At 48.3% G+C, this 25204-nt stretch overlaps 2 protein-coding genes and 1 non-coding gene across 6 annotated transcripts in view; 2 read left to right on the forward strand and 1 right to left on the reverse strand.

The window, feature by feature from the left end:
- Nucleotides 1-7272, reverse strand: part of HMOX2 (heme oxygenase 2) — a 31011-nt gene extending 23739 nt beyond the window's left edge. Inside the window, exon 1 of one of the 2 annotated variants that reach the window (XM_019821020.3) lies at nt 7215-7272. The gene's annotated coding sequence lies outside the window, so the exon portion shown is untranslated. Of the gene's footprint in view, nt 1-6844; nt 6996-7214 lie in introns of those variants that run through there. The other variant, XM_006942384.5, reaches the window with a different exon arrangement.
- Nucleotides 7273-10659: 3387 nt separating this feature from the next.
- Nucleotides 10660-20829, forward strand: NMRAL1 (NmrA like redox sensor 1). Of its 3 annotated transcripts, none has more exons than XM_019821018.3 (6): nt 11140-11190; nt 11718-11790; nt 15033-15271; nt 17629-17878; nt 18927-19117; nt 20543-20829. In XM_019821018.3, exons 2-6 carry the CDS (start codon nt 11751-11753, stop codon nt 20720-20722), a joined length of 900 nt encoding a protein of 299 aa, XP_019676577.2. In that variant the 5' UTR covers nt 11140-11190; nt 11718-11750; the 3' UTR covers nt 20723-20829. The 3 variants fall into 3 exon arrangements, with proteins under 3 accessions (XP_044904116.1, XP_019676577.2, XP_003998954.3); XM_003998905.6 differs by lacking the exon at nt 11140-11190 and adding an exon at nt 11268-11428; XM_045048181.1 differs by lacking the exon at nt 15033-15271 and having other exon boundaries at nt 10660-11190.
- A 3947-nt stretch (nt 20830-24776) lies between these two features.
- On the forward strand, nt 24777-24848 carry TRNAR-CCU. Its single transcript has one exon. It is a non-coding gene; the product is annotated as a tRNA-Arg (tRNA).
- The last annotated feature ends 356 nt before the right edge of the window (nt 24849-25204 follow it).

Raw genomic sequence — 25204 nt, forward strand, 5'->3', positions numbered from 1 at the left:
GGAGCTCTCTCAAAAAAAAAAACAAAACAAAACAAAACAAAAAAAAACCAAAAAACCTGAACCTTATGTTCCACATTTTCCAGGACAGTTCTGCTTCAAATCAAATATCCTGTCTCATCAGTTCCTTTAGTACCTTAGTGCACCTGTATGGTCAGACTATGGGTCCCAGTGTTTGGCATAAAAAAAATCTGCCCATCATAGCAAGTGATGAGGCAGGCCAATCAATCAGGTTAGCAAAAACATAATGGCAGATTGTTTAAATCATGCCAGTGCCTTCCCACAGCCCTCAGGTAATTGTGGCATTGACCCACAGAACAAGACCGTGAAACTTGAGTCTTCTGAGACTGAGAAAGCTCATCAGGAGAAAGGCAGGACATTGAGAGTCCTTAGAAAAAGTCAGGCACGCAGGGTGCGAGTCACCTGTCTCTGTTATGCCATTCTTCTCCAAAGCCCTTTTAAAGTTACTGAGAACTATGACAATAATTAGGCCTATGATACTCCTGGGAAAGAAACAAATCTGTTCGTGTGACAAAAATTAATTTTTCCCCTAAGCAGAGAGAAGAGACTACTTGCTTGGCCTCTGGCATACAAGCTGACAGCAGTTATCGCCAGGCAACAATTAGCCCTTTCTTTCCTCTTCTGCTGTCCCCTTCCTCATGTACCCCATTTACTTACTTCTCTACCCTCTTGCCAGTCCATTCCCACTTCTGTCCAGCCTGTGTTTGTGACAGGTGGCCCTAAACAAGAATCACATGAAAACCCTTAAAAAGCACAGATTCCCAGGCCCCCAAACTTACCCAAATAGAAAAGTGTGAAAACCCCTGCCCTAGATTCCATAAGCAGCATTCAAGGCACAAAAGGTATTTTAACATATTAACCTTAACTTCATTAAGTATTAACCCCATTTTTCAGACACAAAAACTGCAGCTCAAATGATTTAAATGTTTTTCTCATGGTCAAAAATATATCATCACAACTTCCTTTTTTGGGAGAAACAAACCATTTATTTTTCACTCTAATACAAATGAATATGTATGTATTTGGATACATACATGTACATACAAAACAAAATTGTCTAATTTTGAACAGCTGTGAGTGAAAAAGATTGTTACCAATTGATTAGCTTAATTTTGTGCTTAACAATTCAATCACTTTTTTTTTTTTTCTTTAAGTAAGCTCTAAGCCCAACATGGGCCTGGAGCTCACAACCCCAAGATCAAGAATCATGTGCTCTACTGACTGAGCCAGCCAAGCACCCCAACAATTCAACCACTCTGAAGTACAAACAAAAAGTCAGTCTATCTGTGTATGTTCATAGAGTGAGGCATTCAAGCACACATTTGAAAAAAGAACCTTCCTCAACATCACATCATTAAACAGCAAGAATACATGCACTCTGATGAAACTCCTACTCCACAAATGGACTAGACAACTCTTGGATAACTATTACAATATCTGCTTAAAGAAATCTATCACAAAGACAAAGCCATGTTTGATAAAAAAGCCTTTGAAAATTATATCAAAGCAATAAGAAAAAACCTGTTCACTGATAAGAGCCTTATGAATTTAATTGCTATTTTGAAATGCTGAGTTCAGAGTTTAGAATATTGCCTTGCAAGGTCTGAATACAGATGCATTGATATGACTACCCAGAAAGCATTGTTGGCTCCATTTCAGTCCTCCATGATTGCGATTTGGATGTAGTTCTCTGATGGGCTGTTTGTACAATAGGTGTACACCTTTACAATAGGTGTACACCTTTAAATTATCTATAGCGAACTCCAATAACCAGTGTTATTCTTAAATGGAAAGACAATGGTCATTCAGAAAAGATTTCTTGCAATATATATAAATAAATGTAACCGCATATTCATAAACACACATAACGTTCCTAGGCCAGATCATCAGCTATGGGCTGCTGTAGTTCAACACTGTGTGTCAAATTTATTAGAAATTTAGAAACGAAATTTCTGAGGGACCTAGCTGCCTTGTTAGTTGGCTTTAAAATGTGTAATACAACGGGAGACATCTCATGGTAAATAAACTCAGTCAATATAAAGAAGTAAACCAGGGACGCCTGGGTGGCTCAGTGGGTTAAGCGTCTGATTTCGGCTCAGGTCATGATCTCGGGGTTCGTGACTTTGGGCCCTGCGTCAAGCTCTGTGCTGATAGCTCAGAGCCTGGAGCCTGCTTTGGATTCTGTGTCTCCCTCTCTCTGTCCCTCCTACACTCGCACTCTGTTTCTCTTTCTCAAAAATAAATAAACATTAAAAAAATTAAAAAAAAAAAAAAGAAGTAAACCATATGGTGAACAATATTACAGGGCACCTGAGTGATCACCAGAGTGAAATATCTTCCAGCATTTCAAAAAAAAGGAAAGACATTGGTACAAGCAATTAACTGTTCCAATTAAAAATTCCCCCTCCCTTCCTCCTTTCCCTCCTCCTCCTCCTCCTCCTCCTCTCTCTCTCTCTCTCTCTCTCCCTCTCTTCCTTCCTACTTTTCCCTCCTTCCCAAAAACTAATCACTAATGGCACCGCTTCTCAGTACTGCAAAAATATCCTGAGAAATTATTCAGATTACAAAAGACAAAACTTTCATCTTATGTTTTTGCACAAACCTAACAGATACAATACATTTAGTTAAAAAGCACATAACTCACACTGTGTTGAACACAAAAGAAGATGTGATCCAGAGCTCTTAATTCTCTCATTGACTACTGTAAGAAAAAAATATTGGGGGGCGTCCAGCTGGCTCAGTTGCAAGAGCGAGCACTCTTTATCTCGGGGCTGTGAGTTCCAGCCCGACAATGGGTGTAAAGATAACTTAAAAATAAAATCTTTACCAAAAAAAAAAATTGCATTAAATGTCTATTTATAACTTTCTAGTTAACTGTGGCCAATGACATACCAGTAGGTAATTTATAATTTTTCATCTCTTTTCTCTCCAAGGAGTTACAAGCTGAATTCTAAACTTATTATAAATACACAATTCCAATTTTCTTTTTTTTTTTTTAATTTTTTTTTTAACGTTTATTTTTGAGACAGAGACAGAGCATGAACGGGGGAGGGGCAGAGAGAGAGGGAGACACAGAATTGGAAGCAGGCTCCAGGCTCTGAGCCATCAGCTCAGAGCCCGACGCGGGGCTCGAACTCACAGACCGCAAGATCGTGACCTGAGCCGAAGTTGGACGCCCAACCGACTGAGCCACCCAGGTGCCCCCACAATTCCAATTTTCAAAAGTATCTTTCTCCTGAAGGAGTGATATTCTAGTTTTTGGTACAATACTGATGCAGAGTTCAACTGTCCTATGAAGAGAGTCAGCTATAAAAGGAAACCAGGGGCACCTGAGTGGCTCCGTCGGTTAAGCGTTTGACTCTGGATTTTGGCTCAGGTCATGATCTCCACATTGTGGAGCCCAGCTTGGGATTCTCTCTCTCCCTCACTCTCTGCTCCTACTCTCCTCAAAATAAATAAACATTAAAAAAAAAAAAAAGGGAAACCAAAAAAATCAAGGTAGCCCAAAGGCCCCAGCTGTCCAGTTATACATTTCAACAGACTTAATAAGGGGCTAGCTAAAGGCAATGAATGCCATCTTCTCCTGAGGCAATGTCATTTCTAGGGTAGCTCCTACCCCTGACTCTGGTGACACAGCATCTCACCTTACTGGCCCAAGCAATAGAAAAACGCAAAGCAACTAAGACAAAAAGAGAACCACAGATTTTCCTCCCCAGTTAAATGGGGTTATTTAGTGAGTGTTTCCAAGGCCCCTCTAATTTCCACACCCTCACCAGTGTTTCGCCTTAAGGTACTGTATTTGAAAGTTTTTCCAATGTCACCACGTAAACTTTTAAATGCCCAAATGAGCTATGAGCTTCTGGACAGCTTGTGATGTTTTGTCTTGTGATGATTTTGAGGGAGAGAGAGAGAGAGAGAAAGAAAGAGAGAAGGAGAGAGAGAGGGGGGGAGAGGGAGGGAGAGAAAGAAAGAAAGAAAGAAAGAAAGGAAGGAAGGAAGGAAGGAAGGAAGGAAGGAAGGAAGGAAGGAAGGAAGGAAGGAAGAAAGAAAGAAAGAAAGAAAGAAAGAAAGAAAGAAAGAAAGAAAGAAAGAAAGAAAGAAAGAAAAGGAGAGAGAGAGAGAGGAAGGAAGGGAGGGAGGGAGGAAGGACACACACACACACACACACACACACACACACACACACACACACACACACACACACACACACACACACACACCCTGGGTGGCTCAGTCAGTTAAGCGTCTGGTTTCGGCTCAGGTCATGATCTCACAGTTTGTGGATTCGAGCCCCACATCGTGCTCTGTGCTGATGGCTCAGAGCCTGGAGCCTGGAGCCTGCTTCAGATTCTGTCTCTCTCTCTCTCTCTCTCTCTCTCTCTCTCTCTCTCTCTCTCTGCCCCTCCCCCGCTCATGCTCACATGTGCGCGCTCTCTCAAGAGTAAACATTAAAAAAAATTAAAAAATAAATAAAAGAAAGCAAGAAAGATCCTAAAGAATAAAGCATATATTGGGGCGCCTGGGTGGCTTAGTCGGTTGAGTGTCCGACTTCAGCTACGGTTGTGACCTCATGGTTCCTGGGTTCAAGCCCCACGTTGTGCTCTGTGCTGGCAGCTCAGAGCCTGGATCCTGCTTCAGATTCTCTGTCTCCCTCTCTCTCTGCCCCTCCCCCATTAGCGCTCTCTCTGTGTCTCTCAGAAGTGAATAAATGTTAAAAAAAAATTTTTTTTAGGGGCACCTGGGTGGCTCAGTTGGTTAAGTGTCTGACTCTTGGTTTCGGCTCAGGTCATGGTCTCACGGTTCATGGGTTCAGGCCCCACATCCGGCTCTGTGCTAACAGTGCAGAGCCTGCTTGGGATTCTCCCCCTCCCTCTCTCTCTGCCCCTCTCTGACTCGCTCCATCTCTCTATCAAAAACAAATTTAAAAAAATTTTTAAAAAATGTTTTTTTTTTCAACGTTTATTTATTTTTGGGACAGAGAGAGACAGAGCATGAACGGGGGAGGGGCAGAGAGAGAGGGAGACACAGAATCGGAAACAGGCTCCAGGCTCTGAGCCATCAGCCCAGAGCCTAACGCGGGGCTCGAACTCACGGACCGCGAGATCGTGACCTGGCTGAAGTCGGACGCTTAACCGACTGCGCCACCCAGGCACCCCTAAAAAAAATGTTTTTAAAGAATAAAGCATAGATTTACTAATGTGTATTCTTTAATCCACTCCTTGCAAAAGAAAAACTAACATTTTTATTACTGGAGTTAAAATTTTAATCGAAACACACTGGTTGGGGCGTCTGAGTGGCTCAGTCACTTGAGTGTCTGACTTCCATTCAAGGTCATGATCTCACGGTTGGGGAGTTCAAGCCCCACATGTGGAGCTCACTGCTGTCAGTGCTGAGCCTGCTTGGGATCTTCTGTCCCCCTGTCTCTCTGCCCTTCCTCCTCTCACGCTTTCTCGAGGCGTGCTCTCTCTCTCTCAAAACTAAATAAATATTAGAACAAAACAAAACAAAACAAAAAAAAACACAGTAACACCATACCAGAAACTCAAACACACAAAACCACTAAGCTCCTCTTTCCTTCTACTTGGAATGACAGTTAACAGGGAGAGGGACGAGAGTTTAAATGACATAACCCAACCTCTACAACACTATTTAGGAAAGAGCATCAGATCTTGTAGGCAAGACGACCAGGATCAAGACCATGTGTGGCATCGTGTCAGTTGTGCGATGCAAGTGAAGTCACTTAACCAGTTTCATCACTAATTCCATTTTATAAGTGAAAAACCTATCAATTCGCAAGGTTTTGGAAGGGGATGACAGTAAACAGCAGACAGAGCCTTATACGGGGCTGTCCCCCAATCCCATCCTGCCTTGTCTGGTTCACAGAGCCATGAACAAGAACAGCCACCGGCCACAACAACAGGTTCATCAGAATCCTTTTTTTTTTTTCCCCCAAGTCTATTCATTTATTCTGAGAGAAAGAGACAGGGGGTGAGAAAGCAGCCCAAGCAGGCTCTGCACCACCAGCACAGAGCCCCATGCGGGGCCGGAACCCACAAACCGCCAGACCGTGACCTGAGCCAAAATCAAGAGTGAGACAGATGCTCAAACGACTGAGCCACCCAAGCGCCCCTCCTCAGAATCCATTTAAATAGCGTGACACACGGGCAGACATCCTCCTGCAAAGACCGTGCAAGGCGTTCCTGGCAACTGCAGGCAATCAATACACCTACATCACCGCGCCGACGAGGTGACCGGTAAATTCCCTGCCCAGACTAACCGGCTGCCCCGGGCGTGGATCCCTCCAGATCGCTTGGCGGCCGCGGGTCACCCATGAAGTCATGACAGTGACTCAATGCGCCCTTCCGAGTGAGGTGAGTCAGGAGGAAGGGCAGAGCCCGCAGCAGCCGCCACGCGGGACACGGATCTCCGGCGCCGGGCCAGGCCCGGGTCCCGGCGGGCCCACTGCGGACGAAGGCTGCAACCTCCGCCGGGGACACCCAGTCCGCACGCGGCGCCCCTGGGGTCACCTCGCCCAACGCACTCGTGACGCCGCGAGGGGCTGGGCCCAACGGGGACCAAAGCTGACCGGCCGTTCGGCCTCCCCGGCCCTCCCAAACGACGCGCAGGAAGCGGGGACCCCCAGCCCAGCCCTCTTCCCTCTCACCCCGCTTCCGGCCGCCCCCCGCCCCGGCCCACTGGGTCTCCCTCAGGACGGCGCCGGGGACGCGGAGTGCCGCGTTCGGCCTGGCCCAGCTTCCGAAAGCCCGGGCGGGCTAGACTCGCTGAGGAGCCCGAAAAAAAGCCGGAAAGGGCGCCAGCCACTCACCCGCCGCGGGTCCGCTCCGCCGTGGGTAGGTCCCAGCGTCCGCGCGTCAGTCACCTACTCCCTGAGGCGCCGCGGCCGCCGCAGCCAAGCGGGCGGCGCGAGTGCGGCCCGACGTGCGCACGCAGAGGGGGCGGGCCCTGCAGAGGACACGCCCCTGCGGCGGACACGTGTCCCTTCTCGCGGGGCCCGCGGCTGCTAGGGTATCGGGGACCTCCCGAGAGAGTTCATTGGTAAGAGCAGGTGTTAATGACGATGATCCGGGGTACATGCTTTCCATGCCCGGTGTCACCACCTTCCAGGCTCCTCTCCCTCTGGACTCCAACCTTGCCCTTTCTGTTCCAGCCACACTGGCTTCTCGTCATTTCCTTACCTTTCGGGCTGGCTGCAGATTAAATGACCGGTGCAGTCAGCTGTTGACAAAGATGTGCGCAATATGCGGTGTTCGTGGGAGTTACTGGGGAACGGGAGACAATTTATTGAGATCTATTAGGGTTTAGAATGGGTCTTCTCTGTGCTCAAACAATTCCACTTCTCGGTAGCTATTGGAGAGCAACGCGTGCAAGAACCCAAAGAGACGCAACAACGAAGGTCGTTGCACCATGTAAAGGGATGCATGCGCCATTTGGGTGAAAATCTGGAAACCATCTTAACGTTGTTTGAAGGAAGATGGGGTGGGGATTGACAGGGGGACATCTGTTCAACGGAGATGTGCCTCCGTTAAAAAGGGAAGGGCAGAGACCACCTTAGGATGTTCAGCAGAAAGGAAAAGCCAGATGTACGAAAATACAAAAATAACATTTGATAGTGTGTAAATTTAACCTAAAAAAATACATTGAACTCTAGTGTGTATGTGAACTGTTTAAGGGTGAAGAGCACTGATGTCTGCAATCTACTTGAAATATATCAAAAAATAAGAAAGTTGATGAATAATAGGTGTCTTATGGATAAATATTAGCAAAATGCTTAGAATTGTAGAATGTGGGTGGTATTTGTACGGGTGTTCATTATACAGTTATTTCAACTTTTCTATATGTCTACATATTTTCACAAAATTGGGGGAAAATATATCCAATATGATCTCTTTTAAGTTTTTTTTTTTTTTTTAACTACAAAATGTTCTTTCCACACGTTCATGTTTAGGTATCTAAATGCATCCAAAAGCCAGGAAGATTGACACACTAGAATGACAGAGGGAGGTCGAGGGTCACTTGTGGTTTATCTGTACCATTTGCATTTTTTTATGAGATGCATAAACACATTATACATGCCTTAGCTATCAAAACCCAACTTAAGGGGCACCTGGGTGGCCCATGTCGGGCTCTGTGCTGACAGCTGGGAGTCTGGAGCCTGCTTTGCATTCTGTGTCTCCGGCTCTCTCTGCCCCTGCCCCACTCATGCTCTGTCTCTGTCTCTGTCTCTCTCTCAAAAATAAACATTAAAAAAAAATTTTTTTAAGCAACCAAAATTTAAAAATAATGAATTTTAAGAAAGTAAAACTTGGAAGTACACACTGTACTGTCCCCTGCCTCAAACACATACACAAAAAATGGAATTAAACCAAGTGGCACTGATTGAAGGAGGGGTTGCTCTGAGGGTTCAAATGAGATAATGGGGGGGAGCGCTTGTTGGGTGTAGAGAGTACTCAAAAATAAAATCTTAAAAAAAATAAGGGGCACCCAGCTGGCTCAGTCAGTAGAGCGAGCATGAGACTTTTGATCTGGGGATTGTGGGTTCCAGCTCCACACTGGCTGTAGAGATTACTTAAAATCTTTAAAAAGTAAAAAAATAATAAAATGCATGTATTTATTTTAATATACTTCACTCGTGTTTATATTTATAAATGAAGATTTTTATCTATGTGTTTATTTTGCACAACTCTCTTGCAGTCTCTTCCATGCCCTGTTATGTTATGCCTCTCTGCTCAGACTATAAAGTTTGCCTGGACAGGGCTCACCACATTAGGGCTAACTCCTACTCATTCCTTATGACTCCACCTAACCATCACATCCTCCAGGAAGCCCTCCCTGATCCCTAAGCTAGGCTAACTATTCCTTTTCTACTTTCATCTCCATCCCACTGGTATAATTGTCTACCATAATAGGAGACCTTCCCGAAAGCTGGCCTATGTCTTGTTTCTCTGTATCTCTCTTCTCCTGGCACAATGCCCAGCACTTACTAGAAGCTCAATAAGTACTTATTAAATGGAACCCAAGTGCATATTACTATGATAATAAATGAGGGGTTTTTAATGTTTATTTTTGAGAGAGAAAGAGAAATCGGGGGACAAAAAGAGAGGGAGACAGGATCCTATGTGGGCTCGATGCAGGGCTCAAACTCAAACCATGAGATCATTACCTGAGCTGAAGTTGGATGCTTAACTGACTGAGCCACCCAGGCACCCCTATAGATGTTTTTCTTTAAGAAAATAAACTCAGGGCCACCTGGGTGGCTCAGTTGGTTAAGCGTCAGACTCTTGGTCATGATCTCATGGTTCATGGGTTCAAGTCCCAGGTCAAGTCCCAGGTCAAGCTCCAAGCTGACGGTGCGAAGCCTGTTTGGGATTCTCTAACTCCCTCTCTCTCTCTGACCTTACCCCACTCGTGCTCTCTATCAAAATAAATAAGTAAACATTAAAAAGAAAAGAAATCCAAACAAGCAGTAGGACCAGCTACAGAATTTGCACGACCTGGTGCAAAATGAAAACTCAGGGTTCCTTGTTTAAAAATTATCAAGAATTTCAAGAAAGCAATAGCAGAGCCTTAAACCAAGCATGGGTGTCCTTCTCAGAGTTGGATCCTGTGCAACTGCTCAGGTTACAAGCCCGTGAAGCCAGCTCTAGTGCCCAGGTTTAATTGAGTAGCACAGGGCCACAGTAGGATACAAGGAACTCCACTGCCTTTTGGCCTTGCTGAATCTACAGCTTGGAAATCAGAGCAGGAAAGAGTGGCAGAGAATGGTGTCTCTGCCCCTGGGCTTCTGGTCAGTGGTGCGGGTGCCAGGGGTCTCTCTGGAAGTGAGCGGGCATTATTGGTAGCCTGGGCAAAAGTTTTGTCTCTTGAAGCCCCACCCAGCCCACAACCAAGTGGTCTCTTGAGGCCTGAGGGGAAAGATTTGGCTACCGACTGATGTTCTTAGCTGAGACTCTGTGCTTCCTGTGGGACTTTATATCTGAGGAAGACTTCCTGCAAAGTTCTTGCCAATTCACCCAGCCCAGTGACATGCTCATAATGATAACAGTGGGAATCCTTCTCTGAGCTTCCCCTGTGTGTCAGGCATAAGCTAAGCCCCACATTATCTCATTTGAATTTCATTTATTTATTTCCTTTTTTAAAGTAATCTCTAAGCCCAACGTAAGGCTCGAACTCATGACCTGGGAATAAAGAGTTACATGCTCTACAGACTGAGCCAGCCAGGCAAAACTTTATACATGCATTTTATAATAAATAAAGACTGATATTTTACATATACATTACACATTACAAAAACATTTAAAAATGATAAAACAGGGGCACCTGAGTGGCTCAGTCGGTTAAGCGTCTGACTTCGGCTCAGGTCATGATCTCATGGTTTGTGAGTTCGTGCCCCACGTCAGGCTCTGAGCTGACAGCTCAGAGCCTGGAGCCTGCTTCAGATTCTGTGTCTCCCTCTGTCTGCCCCTTGGCCACTTGCACTCTGTCTCTTGCATTGTCTCAAAAATAAACATTAAAAAAAAAATAAAAATGATAAAACATAAGGAAGCCTAAAATGCACATTACCTTGTGGGTTAGTTATCTCCACCAGTAGATTGGGGGAAACAGCAGCAGATTTAGTTGGGTTTCCCGGTAACTCCAGTGCCAGGGTATTTAGACAACAGGTCAATCAACAAATATTTACTGAGCGCCTACGTGCCAGGTGCTCTGCTGAGTGCTGGAAATTTAGCAGTGAATACAGAGATGTACCTGATGTTATGAAGAGGACATTCCTGGACGGGTCAATACGTTTTGGAAGGAGTGAGTGAATGAAAGAAAAAAAAATGAAAGCTCTTATCCATTAATAAATTTTCAGGTGAGGAGCGACAGGAGAGGAGTGTTTTAGTTGAACACAAAGAAATCTCACTTTTTCTGTAAAAAAATAATTCAAATCCGTACAACTAGAAGCAACCTCAAACATGAGTTCAGGCCTTGGGTGTTGAGAGTCCCAGATGCAGATTTAATTATCCTTAGGTGACACCTATATCTGCAAGTTCAGATGTTCATGCAGGATAAAGACGTGCGTTTCTGTTTCTGGTCTTGGTTTTCGGCTTCCGCAGGCTTCAGCGCCAGCATCCCGCTAACCCGCTCCGCACGCGAACTCAGAAGAGCCCCGAGGTCAGCAAATCCGGTTTCTGCACGCCCGTGGGGCTGCTCGCCGCGAGAATTCTAGCCTGGGTGGAACGAACCATCCGCGCCCGCCAAGGGGGTGGTGGGTCAGCTCCGCGCGCCAACAGCGCCGGGACGGTGGGAGTTCAGAAGCCGCGCGGCCTGGGGTCCCCTCACGCAGGACGGCCTAGAGGGCGTGGCTTTTCCAGGACGAGGCTGGAGCTGCGGGCGGGACCCGCCTTCTCAGGTTCCACCCCTCCTCCCCCCACCCGCGGCGGTGGACTCGGCTGCAAATTCCGGGGCCCTTGTTCCCTCCTCCTTAGTTTCCCGCTTGGTCTGAGGCAAGAAGGTACCGCAGGCCCGGGCCACCGCGCCGGGGTGTCCGGCGCGGAGAGGGGGCGGAGCGGGCCGGGGGTCGCGGGGCTCCGACTTCTCCCGGGCTGGCCGCCCGTCGGGCCCACGCAGTGCGCTCCCGGGGTGGTCCCAGGCGGGGACCCCTGTCCTCTTCGCCAACCCGAGCGTCCCACGGTTCCCAGGCTTCAGGGACCGCACTTCCCGCTCCGGCCCGCATGGCGGACAAGAAACTGGTGGTGGTGTTTGGAGCCACAGGTGAGCGAGCCCAGCGCCGCCCTGCAGAGCCTGGGAGACCGAGGGGGGTGGGGGTGGGGCAGGGCTGGAAGGAGGGTCCTGTGGCTCGGACCCCTGACCCGGCCAGGGACCCTGGAGCAGGACCTGGGAGCACATTCTGTTTGAATTAAAAAAATAATAATAATTACTTTAACTTCTTGAAAAAGTGACAGTTGCACATAATACCAAAATTAAATCTCCCTCCTACTTCTGTCTCAGCAACCCCATCCATCTCTGTCATCGTTTCTTGAGTATCCTACCAGATTAGATATGTACAAAGATTTTTTTTTTAATGGCAAAGTGTCTTGCCATCATGTTTTGTTCTTTTTTGTACTGTATGTTTTTATTTATTTAAAAAAAATTTTTTTAACGTTTATTTATTTTTGAGACAGAGAGAGACAGAGCATGAACGGGGGAGGGGCAGAGAGAGAGGGAGACACAGAATCGGAAGCAGGCTCCAGGCTCTGAGCCATCAGCCCAGAGCCCGTCGCGGGGCTCGAACTCACGGACCGTAAATCGTGACCTGAGCTGAAGTCGGAGGCCCAACCGACTGAGCCACCCAGGCGCCCCTGTACTGTATGTTTTTAAATATGTGTACCAGCTTAAGATCTAAATCATATATACATTTCACCCATTTAAAGTGTGCAGTTCGCTGGTTTTTGGGAGCCTCGTTGGCTCAGTCGGTTAAGCCTCCGACTTTGGCTCAGGTCATGATCCCCAGGTCGGTGAGTTCCAGCCCCACCTGGGGCTCTGCACTGACAGTGCAGAACCTGCTTAGGATTCTCTTGCTCTCCCTCTCTCTGCCCCTCCCCCACTTGCTCTCTCAAAATAAATACTTATAAATATTCTTATTCAAAAAAAATTTTTAATGTTTATTACCTTTGAGAGAGGGAGAGACAGCGTGAGCAGGGGAGGGGCAGTGAGAGAGAGAGACAGACAGACAGGGGAGGGGCAGTGAGAGAGAGAGACAGACAGACAGACAGATCCAAAGCAGGCACCAGGCTCTGAGCTCTGTGCTGACACAGCCGGTTGCAGGGCTCGAACCCACCACCCATGAGATCATGGCCTGAGCTGAAGTTGGAGGCTGAACCAACTGAACCACCCAGGAGCCCCTCAAAATAAACTTAAAAATAAAGTGTGCAATTCACTGGTTTCTGGTATATTCACAGAGCTTTACGCTCATCCTTGGCAGTTTTAGAACAAGGTCATCTCATCACTCCCAAAAGAAACTCACACCCACCAGCCGTTACTTTACTGTCGGTTTCTTAAACTTTCCTCAGCCTTTGGCAGCCATCAGTCTACTCTCGATCTGTAGATTTGTCCATTCTGGACATTTCATATAAATTAAATCATACACTCTGTGGCCTTTTATGCCTGGCTTCCTTGACTCGGCATCGTGTTTTTGAGGTTCATCCATTTTGTAGCAGGTGTCGGTACTCCATTCCTTTTTTATGTCTGAATAATATTCCACTTTATGGGTAGACTGCATTGTGTTGATCTACTCTTCCATTGCTGGATGTTTGGCTTGTTTCCAGCTCTTGGCTGTTGTGAACAATGTAGTGAACGTTCATGCACAGGTTTTTGTGTGAACATGTTTTTAATTTTCTTGGGCATATATCTAGAGTGGAATTGCTGGATCATAGGGTAACTCTATGCTTAGCACTTTGAGAAACTTCCAGACTCTTTTCGAAAGTGACTGCCCCATTTTCTGTTCCCACCAGTACTGTGTGAAGGTTGTTGTGGTTCTGCAGCTTCCCTTTTCCACTCCAGGATAGGTCACGTTCACCTGTCCATGTCATACGCACAGATCTGCCAATCTGCCAGTGATTACTTTGGCGTGGATTGATCACTTCCTTAACCAGATTCTTACCAAAGGACATCTTGTTTCTACAAATTTCCACTATTGCACGTAGTGCAATTTGCATTCACTTTTCTCGTACATGTATTTATGGATGATTTTTTATTTTCTTCCTTTTGATGATTTTACTTTTTGTAATTTTCTCTTAAGTAATCTGTGTACCCAACATGGGGCTCAAACTCACTACACCAAGATCAAGAGTTGCATGCTCTTCCAGCTGAACCAGCCAGGCGCCCCTCAGTCTTTTAGAGAAAAGATGTAGGTAATACTTTATTTCTTAAGCTAAGCGGTGGGTACATGGGTGTTGGCATGCCTTTGTGTATGTGCTAAATATTTTGTAATAGATTTATTTTTTTTACAAGTAAACTCTGCTCCCAAAGTGGGACTTGAACTCCCCGACTTTGAGTTGCATGGTTTACTTACTGAGCCGGTCAGCTGCCCTTGTAATACATTTTATTTTTTATCTTTTTTTTTTATGTTTATGTATTTTAGAGAGAGAGAGTGAGCGTGAGCAGGGGAGGGGCAGAGAGAGGGAGAGAGAGAGTCCCAAGCAAGCTCTGCATTGTCAGCAGCGAGCCCGCTGCGGGGCTTGAACTCACAACCCTAAGATCATGACTTGAGCCAAAGTCACTTAACCAACTGAGCCACCCAAGCGCCCATTTAAAACATTTTACAAAAGGTTTGATGCTAAAACATTGATGAACTTTGGAAACCGTATGCGGAGTGAAAGAAGCCAGACACAATAGCTACATGTTATATGATTCCATTTGTGTGAAATGTCCAGAATAGTCAGATCCATAGAGACAGATCAATACAGACAGAAGGTACGTGAGTGGTCTGCCAGGGCTGAGAGGGAGGGGAATGGAGAGTGACTGCTGATGGGTGTGGGTTTTCTTTTAGGGGGCACGAAATATTCTAAAATTGACTGGGATGATGGTTGCACGCTCTGAATATACAAAAAAAACAAAAACCCACTGCACTGTACACTTTCCTTATTTATTTAACTTGAAGCAGTGAGTCTTACCGGTGAAATTCCAGGCAAGTCTGGTGTGTGGACGGCAGCACAAGTCCCAGCTGCCTCATAGAGGTATCTGTTTACTCTGGCTAAAATCAGCCCACTAGTATGGATTTGCCAAAATATTTTTTAAATAAATATAAACCGTATACCCTGTAAAAGGTGAGCGGATTCTATCTCAGTAAAGCTGTTATTTTTTTTAACGGGGTAAGGCACTTCATGAGGATCACAGGTGGAAAGGGCCTGGGCGTCTGGCTGTAGTGGAGCCTTCCCTGAGGGGCTTTGAGGGGCTTCCCCTCAGCCGGACTCCCAGGCAGGCCCATCCCCGCAGGCCTTTCTGACTCTTCGCAGGTGCTCAGGGAGGCTCAGTGGCCCGGACGCTCCTGGAAGATGGGACATTCAGGGTCCGAGTGGTCACTCGAGACCCTAGGCAGAGGGCAGCAAGGGAGCTGAGGCTGCAGGGTGCAGAAGTGGTGCGGGGAGACCAGGATGACGAGGCCAGCATGGAGCTGGCCCTGACCGGGGCCCATGCTACCTTCATCGTGACCAACTACTGGGAAAACTGCAGCCAGGAGCAGGAGGTCAAGCAGGTGAGGGCAGGGGGGAGGGCGTGGGGAGGCCGGGCTAGGAGCAGGGCTTCTCACTAGGAGCTCCCTGGGAGGCAGCTCCAACTTGTTAGAAAGCGACTGACCCTGCCTGTGACCCACTGACCACTGCAGACCTTTCCCCTCCTCTTCCATGCAGTCGACCTGGACTTTAATGAGGATAGGAGGCAGCTGCTTTCTTTTCTGGTGGTTTTTATTTTAATTTTAAAAGTGTATTTATTTATTTTGAAAGAGAGAGAGTGAGCGGAGAGAGAGGGAGAGAGAATCCCAAGCAGGCTCCGCGCTGTCAGCACAGAGCCCAGTGCGGGGTTTGAACTCATGATCTGTGAGATCATGACCTGAGTCAAACCAAGAGTTGAGTGCTCAGTCAACTGAGCCACCCAGGCCCCCTGATTTTTTTTAAGATATCATTCAAGTACTATACACTATGCCTTTTCAAAGTGTATAATTCAATGTGTATGTATACATATGTATATATATACACATACATATATATATGTATATATTGTGCAGCCATCACTGTTACCTACCTAATTCTAGAATGTTTTCATCACCACAAAAAGCAGTTATTCCCCATTCTTCCTTCCCCCCCAGCCCCAAGCAACCAATAATCTACTTTGTCATCCATTGACTTTTTACACTTTCTAGAAAAACAACTCTGTTGACCCATAATTTCCTGGAAATAAGATGCACACATTTTAATTCTATAGTTTGATGGAATTTGAAAATCAATATACTCATATATATATTTTTAAGCTTAGTTATTTATTGGGGGGGGTGGGTACAGAGGGGGAGAGAGAGAGTGAGAATCCCAATCAGGCTCTGTGCTGTCACTGCAGAGCTCAACATGGGGCTCCGTCTCACGAACAGCAAGATCATGACCTGAGCTGAAATCAAGAGCCTGATGCTTAACTGACTGAGCCACCCAAACACTCCTAAATAAACCCACATATTACCAATCTAATCAAAATACATTTCCATCATCCCAGAAAGCCCATGTCCCCTTTGTATGTTGTATGTTTCTGTTTATTGTTTTCCGCCCACATTCTCTCTAGTTATGGAGCCCAGGTGGCAGGGGGAGGAATATGGGACGGACAACATGAGACATAGCCATCTTTCGCTCTGAGGATGGGGACACTCTCACAGAGCCTGTCACATAGACTCAGGTATCTGTGGGACGTATTGTTGGTGGCAGAGGAGAGGCCCCGGCTGTCTGTCACTTCATCTTTCAGCCCTCCCTCGTCCATGACCAGCTGCAGCTCTGCTCTAGACATGGACCTTCCCTGCCCTGGGCTTTATTAGGGGAAAAAAAGGCCTTTGTAAAATAAAGGGAGACTGGACGGGCCCACTGGTCTTTAAAGTTGTTTTCAGCCTTGACATTTTCTCTGAATCCACTTACAGGGGAGCCCTTCCCATAGAGTAGAGAAGGACAGCTTCTCTGGTTGATGGAGGGAATGTTAGGTCATTATCCTGATGGCCTGGGTTCATGTCCTGTGGCTGCCATAACCAGCCAGCTGGCTCAAACGACAGGAATTTACTCTCATTCTGGGCGCCAGAAGTCGAAAATCCAGGAACCTCCAGAAGGAGACTCTAAGGGTGATTCCACTCCTTGCCTCTTCCAGCTTTTGGTGGCTGCTGGCTCTCCTCATGGCCACCTCACCCCAATCTCTGCCTTCACGCAGGGCCTTCTCCTCTGTGTGTTCTCTTCGGTCTCTTGTAGGGATGCTTGTCATCAGATTGAGAACCCACCTGGAATCATCCTTAGTTCTATCTGCAGATTTCTTTTCCCAAGTAAGGTCACGTTCACAGGTTCTGGAGGTTAGGACATGGACACATCTTTCTGGAGGCCACCATCCAACAGATCCTTATGCAGCAGGTGGTGTGGCTCTCCCTGTTTAACTGACAGTTAAGTGCATCACGGCCCCGGGTAGCACCTGAGCAGTCTGTGTGCCTAATTGCTGAGCTGTACCACCTCCCTAGTGGACTGCTGGAGCCTTCCATCGACGATGGCTTTACACGGAGTAGGCCGAGCTGGGAGACCTCTGTGTGGCCTCTCCCGACCTTCCACCACTCCTGTCATAATGCACACATGTGGGCCGCAGTTGAGCATATTGAGAAGTAGGACAACCCAGATGATCTAGAGAAGGGACGCTAAGGTAGAAGGCTCACAGTCCACGTGTGGAACCACGTGTGAGCATCGTTCCAGGAGAGGGACAAGGGTGAAGTGGTGTTGGCCTCTTTGCATCAGGCACGGTGGCAACCAGGGCAGGAGAGCCAGGGCTGTGGCTGGGGATACACTTCTTCCCTCTCAGCTGTGTGATTTCTCATTTCCTGCCCACCAGGGAAAGCTGCTGGCCGATGTGGCCAAGCGCCTGGGCCTTCGCTACGTGGTCTACAGTGGCTTGGAGAACATCAGGAAGCTAACGGCCGGGAGGCTGGCAGCGGGCCACTTTGACGGCAAAGGGGAGGTGGAGGAATATTTCCGGGACATCGGAGTTCCCATGACCAGCGTGCGGCTGGCCTGCTATTTTGAGAACCTGCTCTCCTACTTCCTGCCCCAGAAAGCTCCGGATGGAAAGAGCTACTTGCTGAGTGAGTGCCCTTCCTCCCTTCTCAAGCATCCGCTGTCACCGAGGGGAGCAGTGGGTGTTGGAGAAAGCTGGCTAGTCCTCAGATGGTTCCGGGTCCAAGCCCTGGTTCTCTAGTGTCAGGCCTGTGACACTGGGCCTCTGCTTCCTGCTCTGTGAAATGGGCATAACTGACCTTTGCAGGGGCGTTGAGAAAATCTGCCAAGAGGCAGTGATGCGATGCTTTACAGAGCGCACTTGTTACTTTTCCTTCAGAAGTAAGAGAGTTGGGAAGATCAGGTCCAGTGAGGTCGGTGTCCTGACCCAACCACCCCTCACCCTCTGCATGAACACAGGCTCACCCTCGCTTGAGTCCTGCCCAGCAGGGAGGGTGAGCAGTCTGGTCCTAGTGTTGGCACACTGGCACCGCCCTTTATAGTTTGCAAAGCTGGTCGGGGATCCCTCTTGTGTTCCGTCTCTGGTTGGAGCTCTGTCCCTACAAGGTCTTTGGGTGACCTGAACAGGCAACTGCGGTGGCCCCTTCGCCTGGGCGAGGAATGTGGCGGGACCCACGTGCTCCTGGCGCCAATCTAGACATTGCCCTGCTCTCCACCAGACCACTGTGGCAGGTGGAATCACTAGTAATTCAGCACATTTATGGAGCACCTGCCATGTGCTGCTCTGGTCCAGGCCCTGGCCTTGACTCTCTAGCACTCCTGTTAGCAGACTTGGTTTTCCACGGCAGGAATTCCAGATATGACCAGGTGCCCTGGGTCCAGCGCCTTGGGAGCAGCCCCTCCATTTCCTTCCTGTTCTGGTCTTAGCCCTGAGGGGGTCGTAGGTCCTGGGTTCCCTTCACTCTACAAATGGAGTAACAAGGGCTCAGGGTGTCAACAGGGGACCGTCAGGGTGGCAGAGCTCGGATTGGATCCCGTTTCCTTACTGAGCTGCACTGCCTTGCTGCCGCCACAGACACCGGAGGGTGCTGCCGTGTGCACGTGTCTGGGCGATGGGCTGGTGGGAACATCAGCCACAACACCAGCACATCCCTCTTCCCCCCACTTCCCTCCCAGGCTTGCCCATGGGTGATGTGCCCATGGACGGCATATCTGTGACCGACCTGGGTCCCGTGGTGCTAAGCCTGCTGAAGATGCCAGAAGAATACATCGGCCGGAACATCGGGCTCAGTACCTGCAGGCACACGGCGGAAGAGTATGCTGCCCTGCTCTCCAAGCACACCGGCAAGGCCGTGCACAGTGCCAAGGTGGGCCCCTGCTGGCCCCCGGGCCCGGGCTGGGTGATGTCCCAGCTCCCACCAGGGTGCTCCGGCAGCCCGGGTCTGGTCGTTCTGATCCCCAGAGGGAGCTATGGTTGGTAGGGAAGTGGTATGATATCTAGGGCTGCCCCACTCCTGGGCAAAGTCAATCTGAATTCGTCACTGTGAGCATTTGTCATGCTGTTCTTGGGAGCCACGGGTGGCCACTGAGAGAAGTTTTTGGCTTAGGCAATTGACTAAGTGGCAAGGAAGGTTTCTAGGAAGAGGGGACACTAGGGGCCAAGGCAAGGAGTGAACACACAGGGCGTGTTGGGCAGGGAAGGAGGCCAGAGAGATGGGCCCCATCCCTGCCTCCTCCTGGCCTGGCTGTGTCCCCGCTGACCCTCCGTCTTCCCCTTAGGTGCCTTGTTTCTTATTTGTCCTTCCCATTATGGAAGTAAGACTTATTAAAGTCTGAGAAGCTCCCACGTTATTAAAAGACAGAAACCACCTATAGAGTTCCAAGACACGAGCAGAGCAGTGATGGGGAGGCCATGGCAGGGCATGTCTCAGGTGGGTCAGACCCCCAGAATGGGGTCCTGCTCCCAGCCCTTACTGCCCACCAGCATGTGGGCCTTGGGGCACAATCCCTGACCCTCTCTGCCTCAGTAGCCTCATCTGTAAAACGGGTGGATGAATAGAATTCCCTTCCTTGGTTGTCAGAATTTAACAGAATAATCGAGGTAAGCACTTCTTTAGCGCAATAAGGTGCTCTAGAAAATGTGCCCTAAATGGCCATGCATTACATCTAAACAAAAGTCTGAGGCAACCATGGAGGATTTCAGGAGCTGAGGAGTTCAGGTTCAGTTTGGTCAGGAACTGGGAACAGCTTTGGTTTTTGAGCAAGAAAGTGATGTTTGCAGAGTTCTGGTTTGGAAAAGGCTGAGAAGTTTCCATCTTTTGATCTCAAAAGAACAGCATTTATGATTTTTTTAAAGTAATCTCTACACTCACTGTGGGGCTTGAACTTACAACCCTGAGATCAAGAGTCACACATTCTTTGGACTGAACCAGCCACGCACCCCTTGAACAAGATTTAAGTTGACTTAGAACAGTGGTTTTTTAGCTTTAATCTTTTTTTTTTACATTTATTTATTTATTTTGAGAGAGGGGGAGACAGGATCCAAAATGGGCTCTGTGCTGACAGCACAGAGCTTGATGTGGGGCTTGAACTCACAAACTGTGAGATCATGACCTGAGCCAAAGTCAGATGCTTAACTAACTGAGCCACCCAGGCGCCCCTAGAACTTTAATCTTTTTAGTAGAGGGGTTTTCACATGAACTTACTGGTAAGGACCTGGGCTGGTACTGAGTTGCCAACAGCCGGGGTGCTAGTGATGCTGACAGACCCAAAAGACTCCCCTCTGCTTCCAGACGACCCCAGAGGACTACGAGAGGTATGACTTCCCTGGCGCCCGAGACCTTGCCAACATGTTCCGTTTCTATGCCCTGAAACCTGACCGTGACATCGAACTGACCCTGAGACTCAACCCCAAGGCCAAGACACTGGACCAGTGGCTGGAGCAGCACAAAGGGGACTTTGCTGGGCTCTGACCCTGCCATCTCTCAGCCCTGTCTGGGGGCACAGGAGATACAGTCACAGTGATCCGTTCTCGTGTTGCAAAAAGTTATTTTTTTAAATAAAGGCCATTGTTTTCACAGATGGCTTCCAAAAGAAAAGGGCTTTGTTTCAGGGACTGGGGTTGGGGTGGCAGCTGCTGAGGCATGAATATCCCAACAGGAAGCATCAAGTGGTGGAGACGCAGCCCCCTCCCTTTGCAGGGGACTCGAGGGCTGAAGACACACAACTTAAATGCAACTGTAAGTTTAGTCCGGCAGGTGGGAGACCGTGCTGTGACCACAGCCCAGAGGAGCGGCTCTGACCACTGTTTGTACTACGTTTGAGGACAGAGGGGATTCCGCATACCAACCATAAGCAATGCCTTTTGACATCGAGGCAAATACAGCCTTCATCTCCAGAGAGCTAGTGAGGCCAACCACACATTCTTTCTTGAAGCTTGAAGGCGGCAAGACCGGCCCTTTCTCCCTTTGTCTCTCCTCCCCCCAGTGGCAGCAGCCCTAAGTAGGTCATCTTCAAAACAGGCCAGGCAAAACATCTGGAGGGCAGTGACAGACCGGACCAGAGGTCACCATAATTGCACACCACTGAGAAAAAGTAACACGCTGCTTACAGCAAAGGCTGGGGAATAAAGCCAAGGAAGGGAAAGCACTGCCTCGCCTGTAGTGTCCACATAGGACCGGGAAGGTAGGGGTGGTTCAACCTCTCCTCTCTTGCTCACTTTACAGAAGAGGGAGGAACACCCAGAGAACACAGGTCAGATGCCCGAGGTTCCACGGCAGGCATGTTTTTCCTGTACGGATTTGCGTATCGTCCGTCACAGCTCTTTACTACCCTGCCTTAGCCTTGGTACCTGCAGTTATGAAGACTGACAGCAGTCCCACCAAATTCATTTGATCCATGAATTGATGACTTGAAAAAGTATCTGACAGCTTACCACTGTGCCAGGTGAACAGTGTTAATCAAAAAGGTTATGGTCTTTACCTTGAAGAGCTTTGGTTGGTGGGAGAACCAGATACAGATATGCATGAATAGTTATAGATTGACATAGGGCTGCAGAAAATAGGAAGCACGAGAGCGCCTGGGTGGCTCAGTCGGTTGAGCATCCAACTTCAGCTCAGGTCATGATCTCGTGGTGTGTGAGTTCAAGCCCTGCATTGGGCTCTGTGCTGACATCTCAGAGCCTGGAGCCTGCTTTGGATTCTGTGTGTGTGTCTCTCTCTGTCCCTCCCTCACTTATTCTCTCTCTCTCTCTCTCTCTCTCTCTCTCTCTCTCTCTCTCTCTCAGAAATAAACATTTAAAAAAAATTTTTTTTAATAAGAAGCACAAATAATAATGGGAGGAGAGGGCCTACTTTAGGGGGACAGGGACAGACTGAGGTATAAGGGGAGGGCAGCAAGCCCCTAGATAGGGCGGGAAGGCAAGCAGCATCAGCAATAGAATGTGAGAGGCCATCTGCGTCCAGCCCTATGTGATGCCCAAGTCTCCCAAAACCGAGGTTGGGAAACTCACCAGCTTGGGGCTGAGTCACTGTGATGAGATCCTGGAGTGGCCTGTGGTCAGTACAGAGCCTGGGAGGAATCCACTGTGCCCAGATGCAGAGCAAACCAGCAAGCCTGTGTCGGGTCCCAGGCGCGCCTCGCCCAAAGGGATAGGAGCTGGGCACATTGCTGAGCCTCGCCAGTCCGCTTACCTGGCCAGGCTGTTCTGAGGATGCCATGAGATCATTTGTGCAGAGCAGCGTCTGACATCCCCGGGTCACTCTCCCCCTCCTGAGACACATGGTCAAGCCCTGCTAGCCTCCAGTGCCCTCAGCCTGTTCCCTGCCCCCATCCCAAGTGTGGCCAAAGCAGTGGATCTCAGTGGGAACAGCCCAAATCCAGTGAAATAAATAGACAACAGTCAGGATGCTCCATGTGCTATGAGCTGTCCACACTGCACACAAAAACCAGATCCCAGGTGTAGAACTATTCTGTAGGATATTACAATGGACACACGTCACAATAGATTTGTCCACACCCATAGGATATACACCACCAAGAGCAAACCCTAATGAAAACGTGACTTCGGAGATAAAATGATGTTCATCAGTTGGAACAAATGTCCCACTCTTGTGGAGGTGCTGATAGTACGGGAGGAGGGGGGGCTGTGCACGTGGGGCCAGAGGGTTAAAAGACAACAGTCCTAGTATTTAAACCATCTGATCTGTAATAGACATTCATGTCAATCCTCTTCCCTTGGCCCCCATCGATCCCCAAATGGGGCTGGAGAGGAACTGGCCCTTCCCATACCCTGGATACTCAAGTCGAGGTGCCTGCCTGGCCCAGGGTGCTCCTGCCCCGCCTGTGCATCACTACAGGAAGGAAGCATGTGTGGATCTCCTCACATGAGCCCTGGGGAGTCTGTGTCAGCACCGCACGGAGGGGATGACTCCTAGCACCACGACATCTGCTGGTGGAGGCGTCCCTAGCTGGGTGGATGCCACGTGTGCCTGGTTTTCTGAAATTTGGTACCTGAAATACATTAGTTCGCTGCCAACATTTTTCGTTTTCTTAACTGGTAAACTATACAGAAAATTTACCATTTTAGTCATTGTTAAGTGTACATATAATTCAGTGGCATTAATTACATTCACAGTATTGTGCTGCCTTCACCAGCATCCCTCTCCAGGACTTTTTCATCTTCCCAAACTGACACTGTCTCCGTTAAACACTAGCTTCCCGTTCCCCCTCCCCCTGCACGAACCACTCTACTTTGTCTCTATGAGCTTGATGACTCCCAAGTACCTTATGTAAGTCGCTGCCAACATCTTAAAATGAGACAACTCCATAGCGTTGTTGATGATAGCCAAATGCTGGAAATAACCCGAATGTCTATCAGTGAATGGCTGGAAAACAAAAGTGGTCTATCCACAGAATGGAATTGACTCAGCCGTAAAAAGGAACAAGTACCCATCCGTGCCACAACATGGATGAAGCCTGAGACATCGTATTAAGTGAAACCAGAAGGAAACAAGCCACCACATATTGTATGATCCCATTCACATGAAATGTGCAGAGTAGATGAATCCTAGAGACGGGGAGTGGGTTTGTGGCTGCCAGGGTCTGAGGGACCCGGGGAAATGGGGAGGGACTGCTAATGGAATTGGGGTTTCTCTTCAGGGTGATGAAAATGTTTTAAAATGGATTGTGGTGGGGTACCTGGGTGGCTAAGTCAGCTAAGCATCTAACTCTTGGTTTGGGCTCAGGTCACGATCTCATGGTTTGTGAGTTCGAGCCCCGAGTCAGGCTCCACACTGAGTGTGGAGCCTGCTTGGGATTCTCTGCCCCGCCTCTCTGCCCCTACCCTGCTTGCTCTGCCTCTCTCTCAAAACAAACACAAGATCCAATTAAATGTCTATAATAAACCCATTTAAAAAAATATTAACTGGGGCATCCAACTTCGGCTCAGGTCATGATCTCGCAACTCCTGGGTTTGAGCCCTGCTTCAGGCTCTGTGCTGACAGCTCAGAGCCTGGAGCTTGCTTTGGATTCTGTGTGTGTGTATCTCTCTCTCTGGCCCCCCTCCGCACTCACCCTATCTCTCTCTCTCTCAAAAATAATAAACACTAAAAAATTCTTAATAAAATAAAAAAATAAAATGGACTGTGGTGATGGAGGCACAACGTTGGACTTAAAATCCACTAAACTGTATGCTTTAATGGGTGAATTGTACAATATAGGTAATCCCAAAAATGAGGTAACGTCTCCACAGAAGAATCTGGAAGCCCAGCTTCTCTTGCAGAGCACCAGACGATCTGGTAGCACGGGGTCTGAATTCCCACATGGCCCCCTCGGGTGGAGCCAAACAGCCACCCCCTTGAGACAGGGCAGCCAGTGTCCATCACCCCCACCGCCTCCTGGGTTCTGCACAACTGGGAAGCACGTCAGGGCCCACTCGCTTTATGTAAAGTTGCCGGCTGGCTCATCTGTGACCCTTCATGAGGATCATGCGAAATAAATACAACTTTTGGTTAAAAGATCTGGGGCGCCTGGCTGGCTCAGTCGGTAGAGCGAGCGACTCCTGATCTCAGGGTGTGGGTTCGAGCCCCATGTTGGGTGTAGAGATTAAAAATCTTTCTATAGATAAATAATTACAAGATACAAAGTGCGGGTTTCCCAGTGCTAAAACACGCCTTCTGCAAGAGGTGCGAGTGTTCACTTAATTCGGGGACAGGCCCCAGGGTGGCAGGAGAGCAGAGTGAGGGCAGGGCCATCCTTGGACACACAGTAGCCAAGAAGCTTGTGGGACTGGAGAGGATTCTCGTCTTTGAGGGGCGTCTTCATGACAAGGAAGGCGGAGTTCAAGTCCACCTAAACCCAGAGGCCTCAGGAGAATGGCCCAGGTCAGAAACATATCAGAGCAGAGACCCGCCGGTGTGATAGAGCCAAGTTCCGGCGCCCAGGTCTTCATCACC

This window comes from Felis catus, chromosome E3, assembly GCF_018350175.1.
Source record: "Felis catus isolate Fca126 chromosome E3, F.catus_Fca126_mat1.0, whole genome shotgun sequence".
In the NCBI taxonomy this organism is placed as follows: domain Eukaryota; kingdom Metazoa; phylum Chordata; class Mammalia; order Carnivora; family Felidae; genus Felis; species Felis catus.

Excerpts from the sequence above, each read along its gene's own strand:
- NMRAL1 (XM_019821018.3), top strand. The coding sequence starts at position 11,751 with ATGGCGGACAAGAAACTGGTGGTGGTGTTTGGAGCCACAG. Across the intron at positions 11,791-15,032 it reads GGTGGTGTTTGGAGCCACAG|GTGCTCAGGGAGGCTCAGTG; the intron begins GTGAGCGAGCCC and ends GACTCTTCGCAG. Across the intron at positions 17,879-18,926 it reads TGGAAAGAGCTACTTGCTGA|GCTTGCCCATGGGTGATGTG; the intron begins GTGAGTGCCCTT and ends CTTCCCTCCCAG.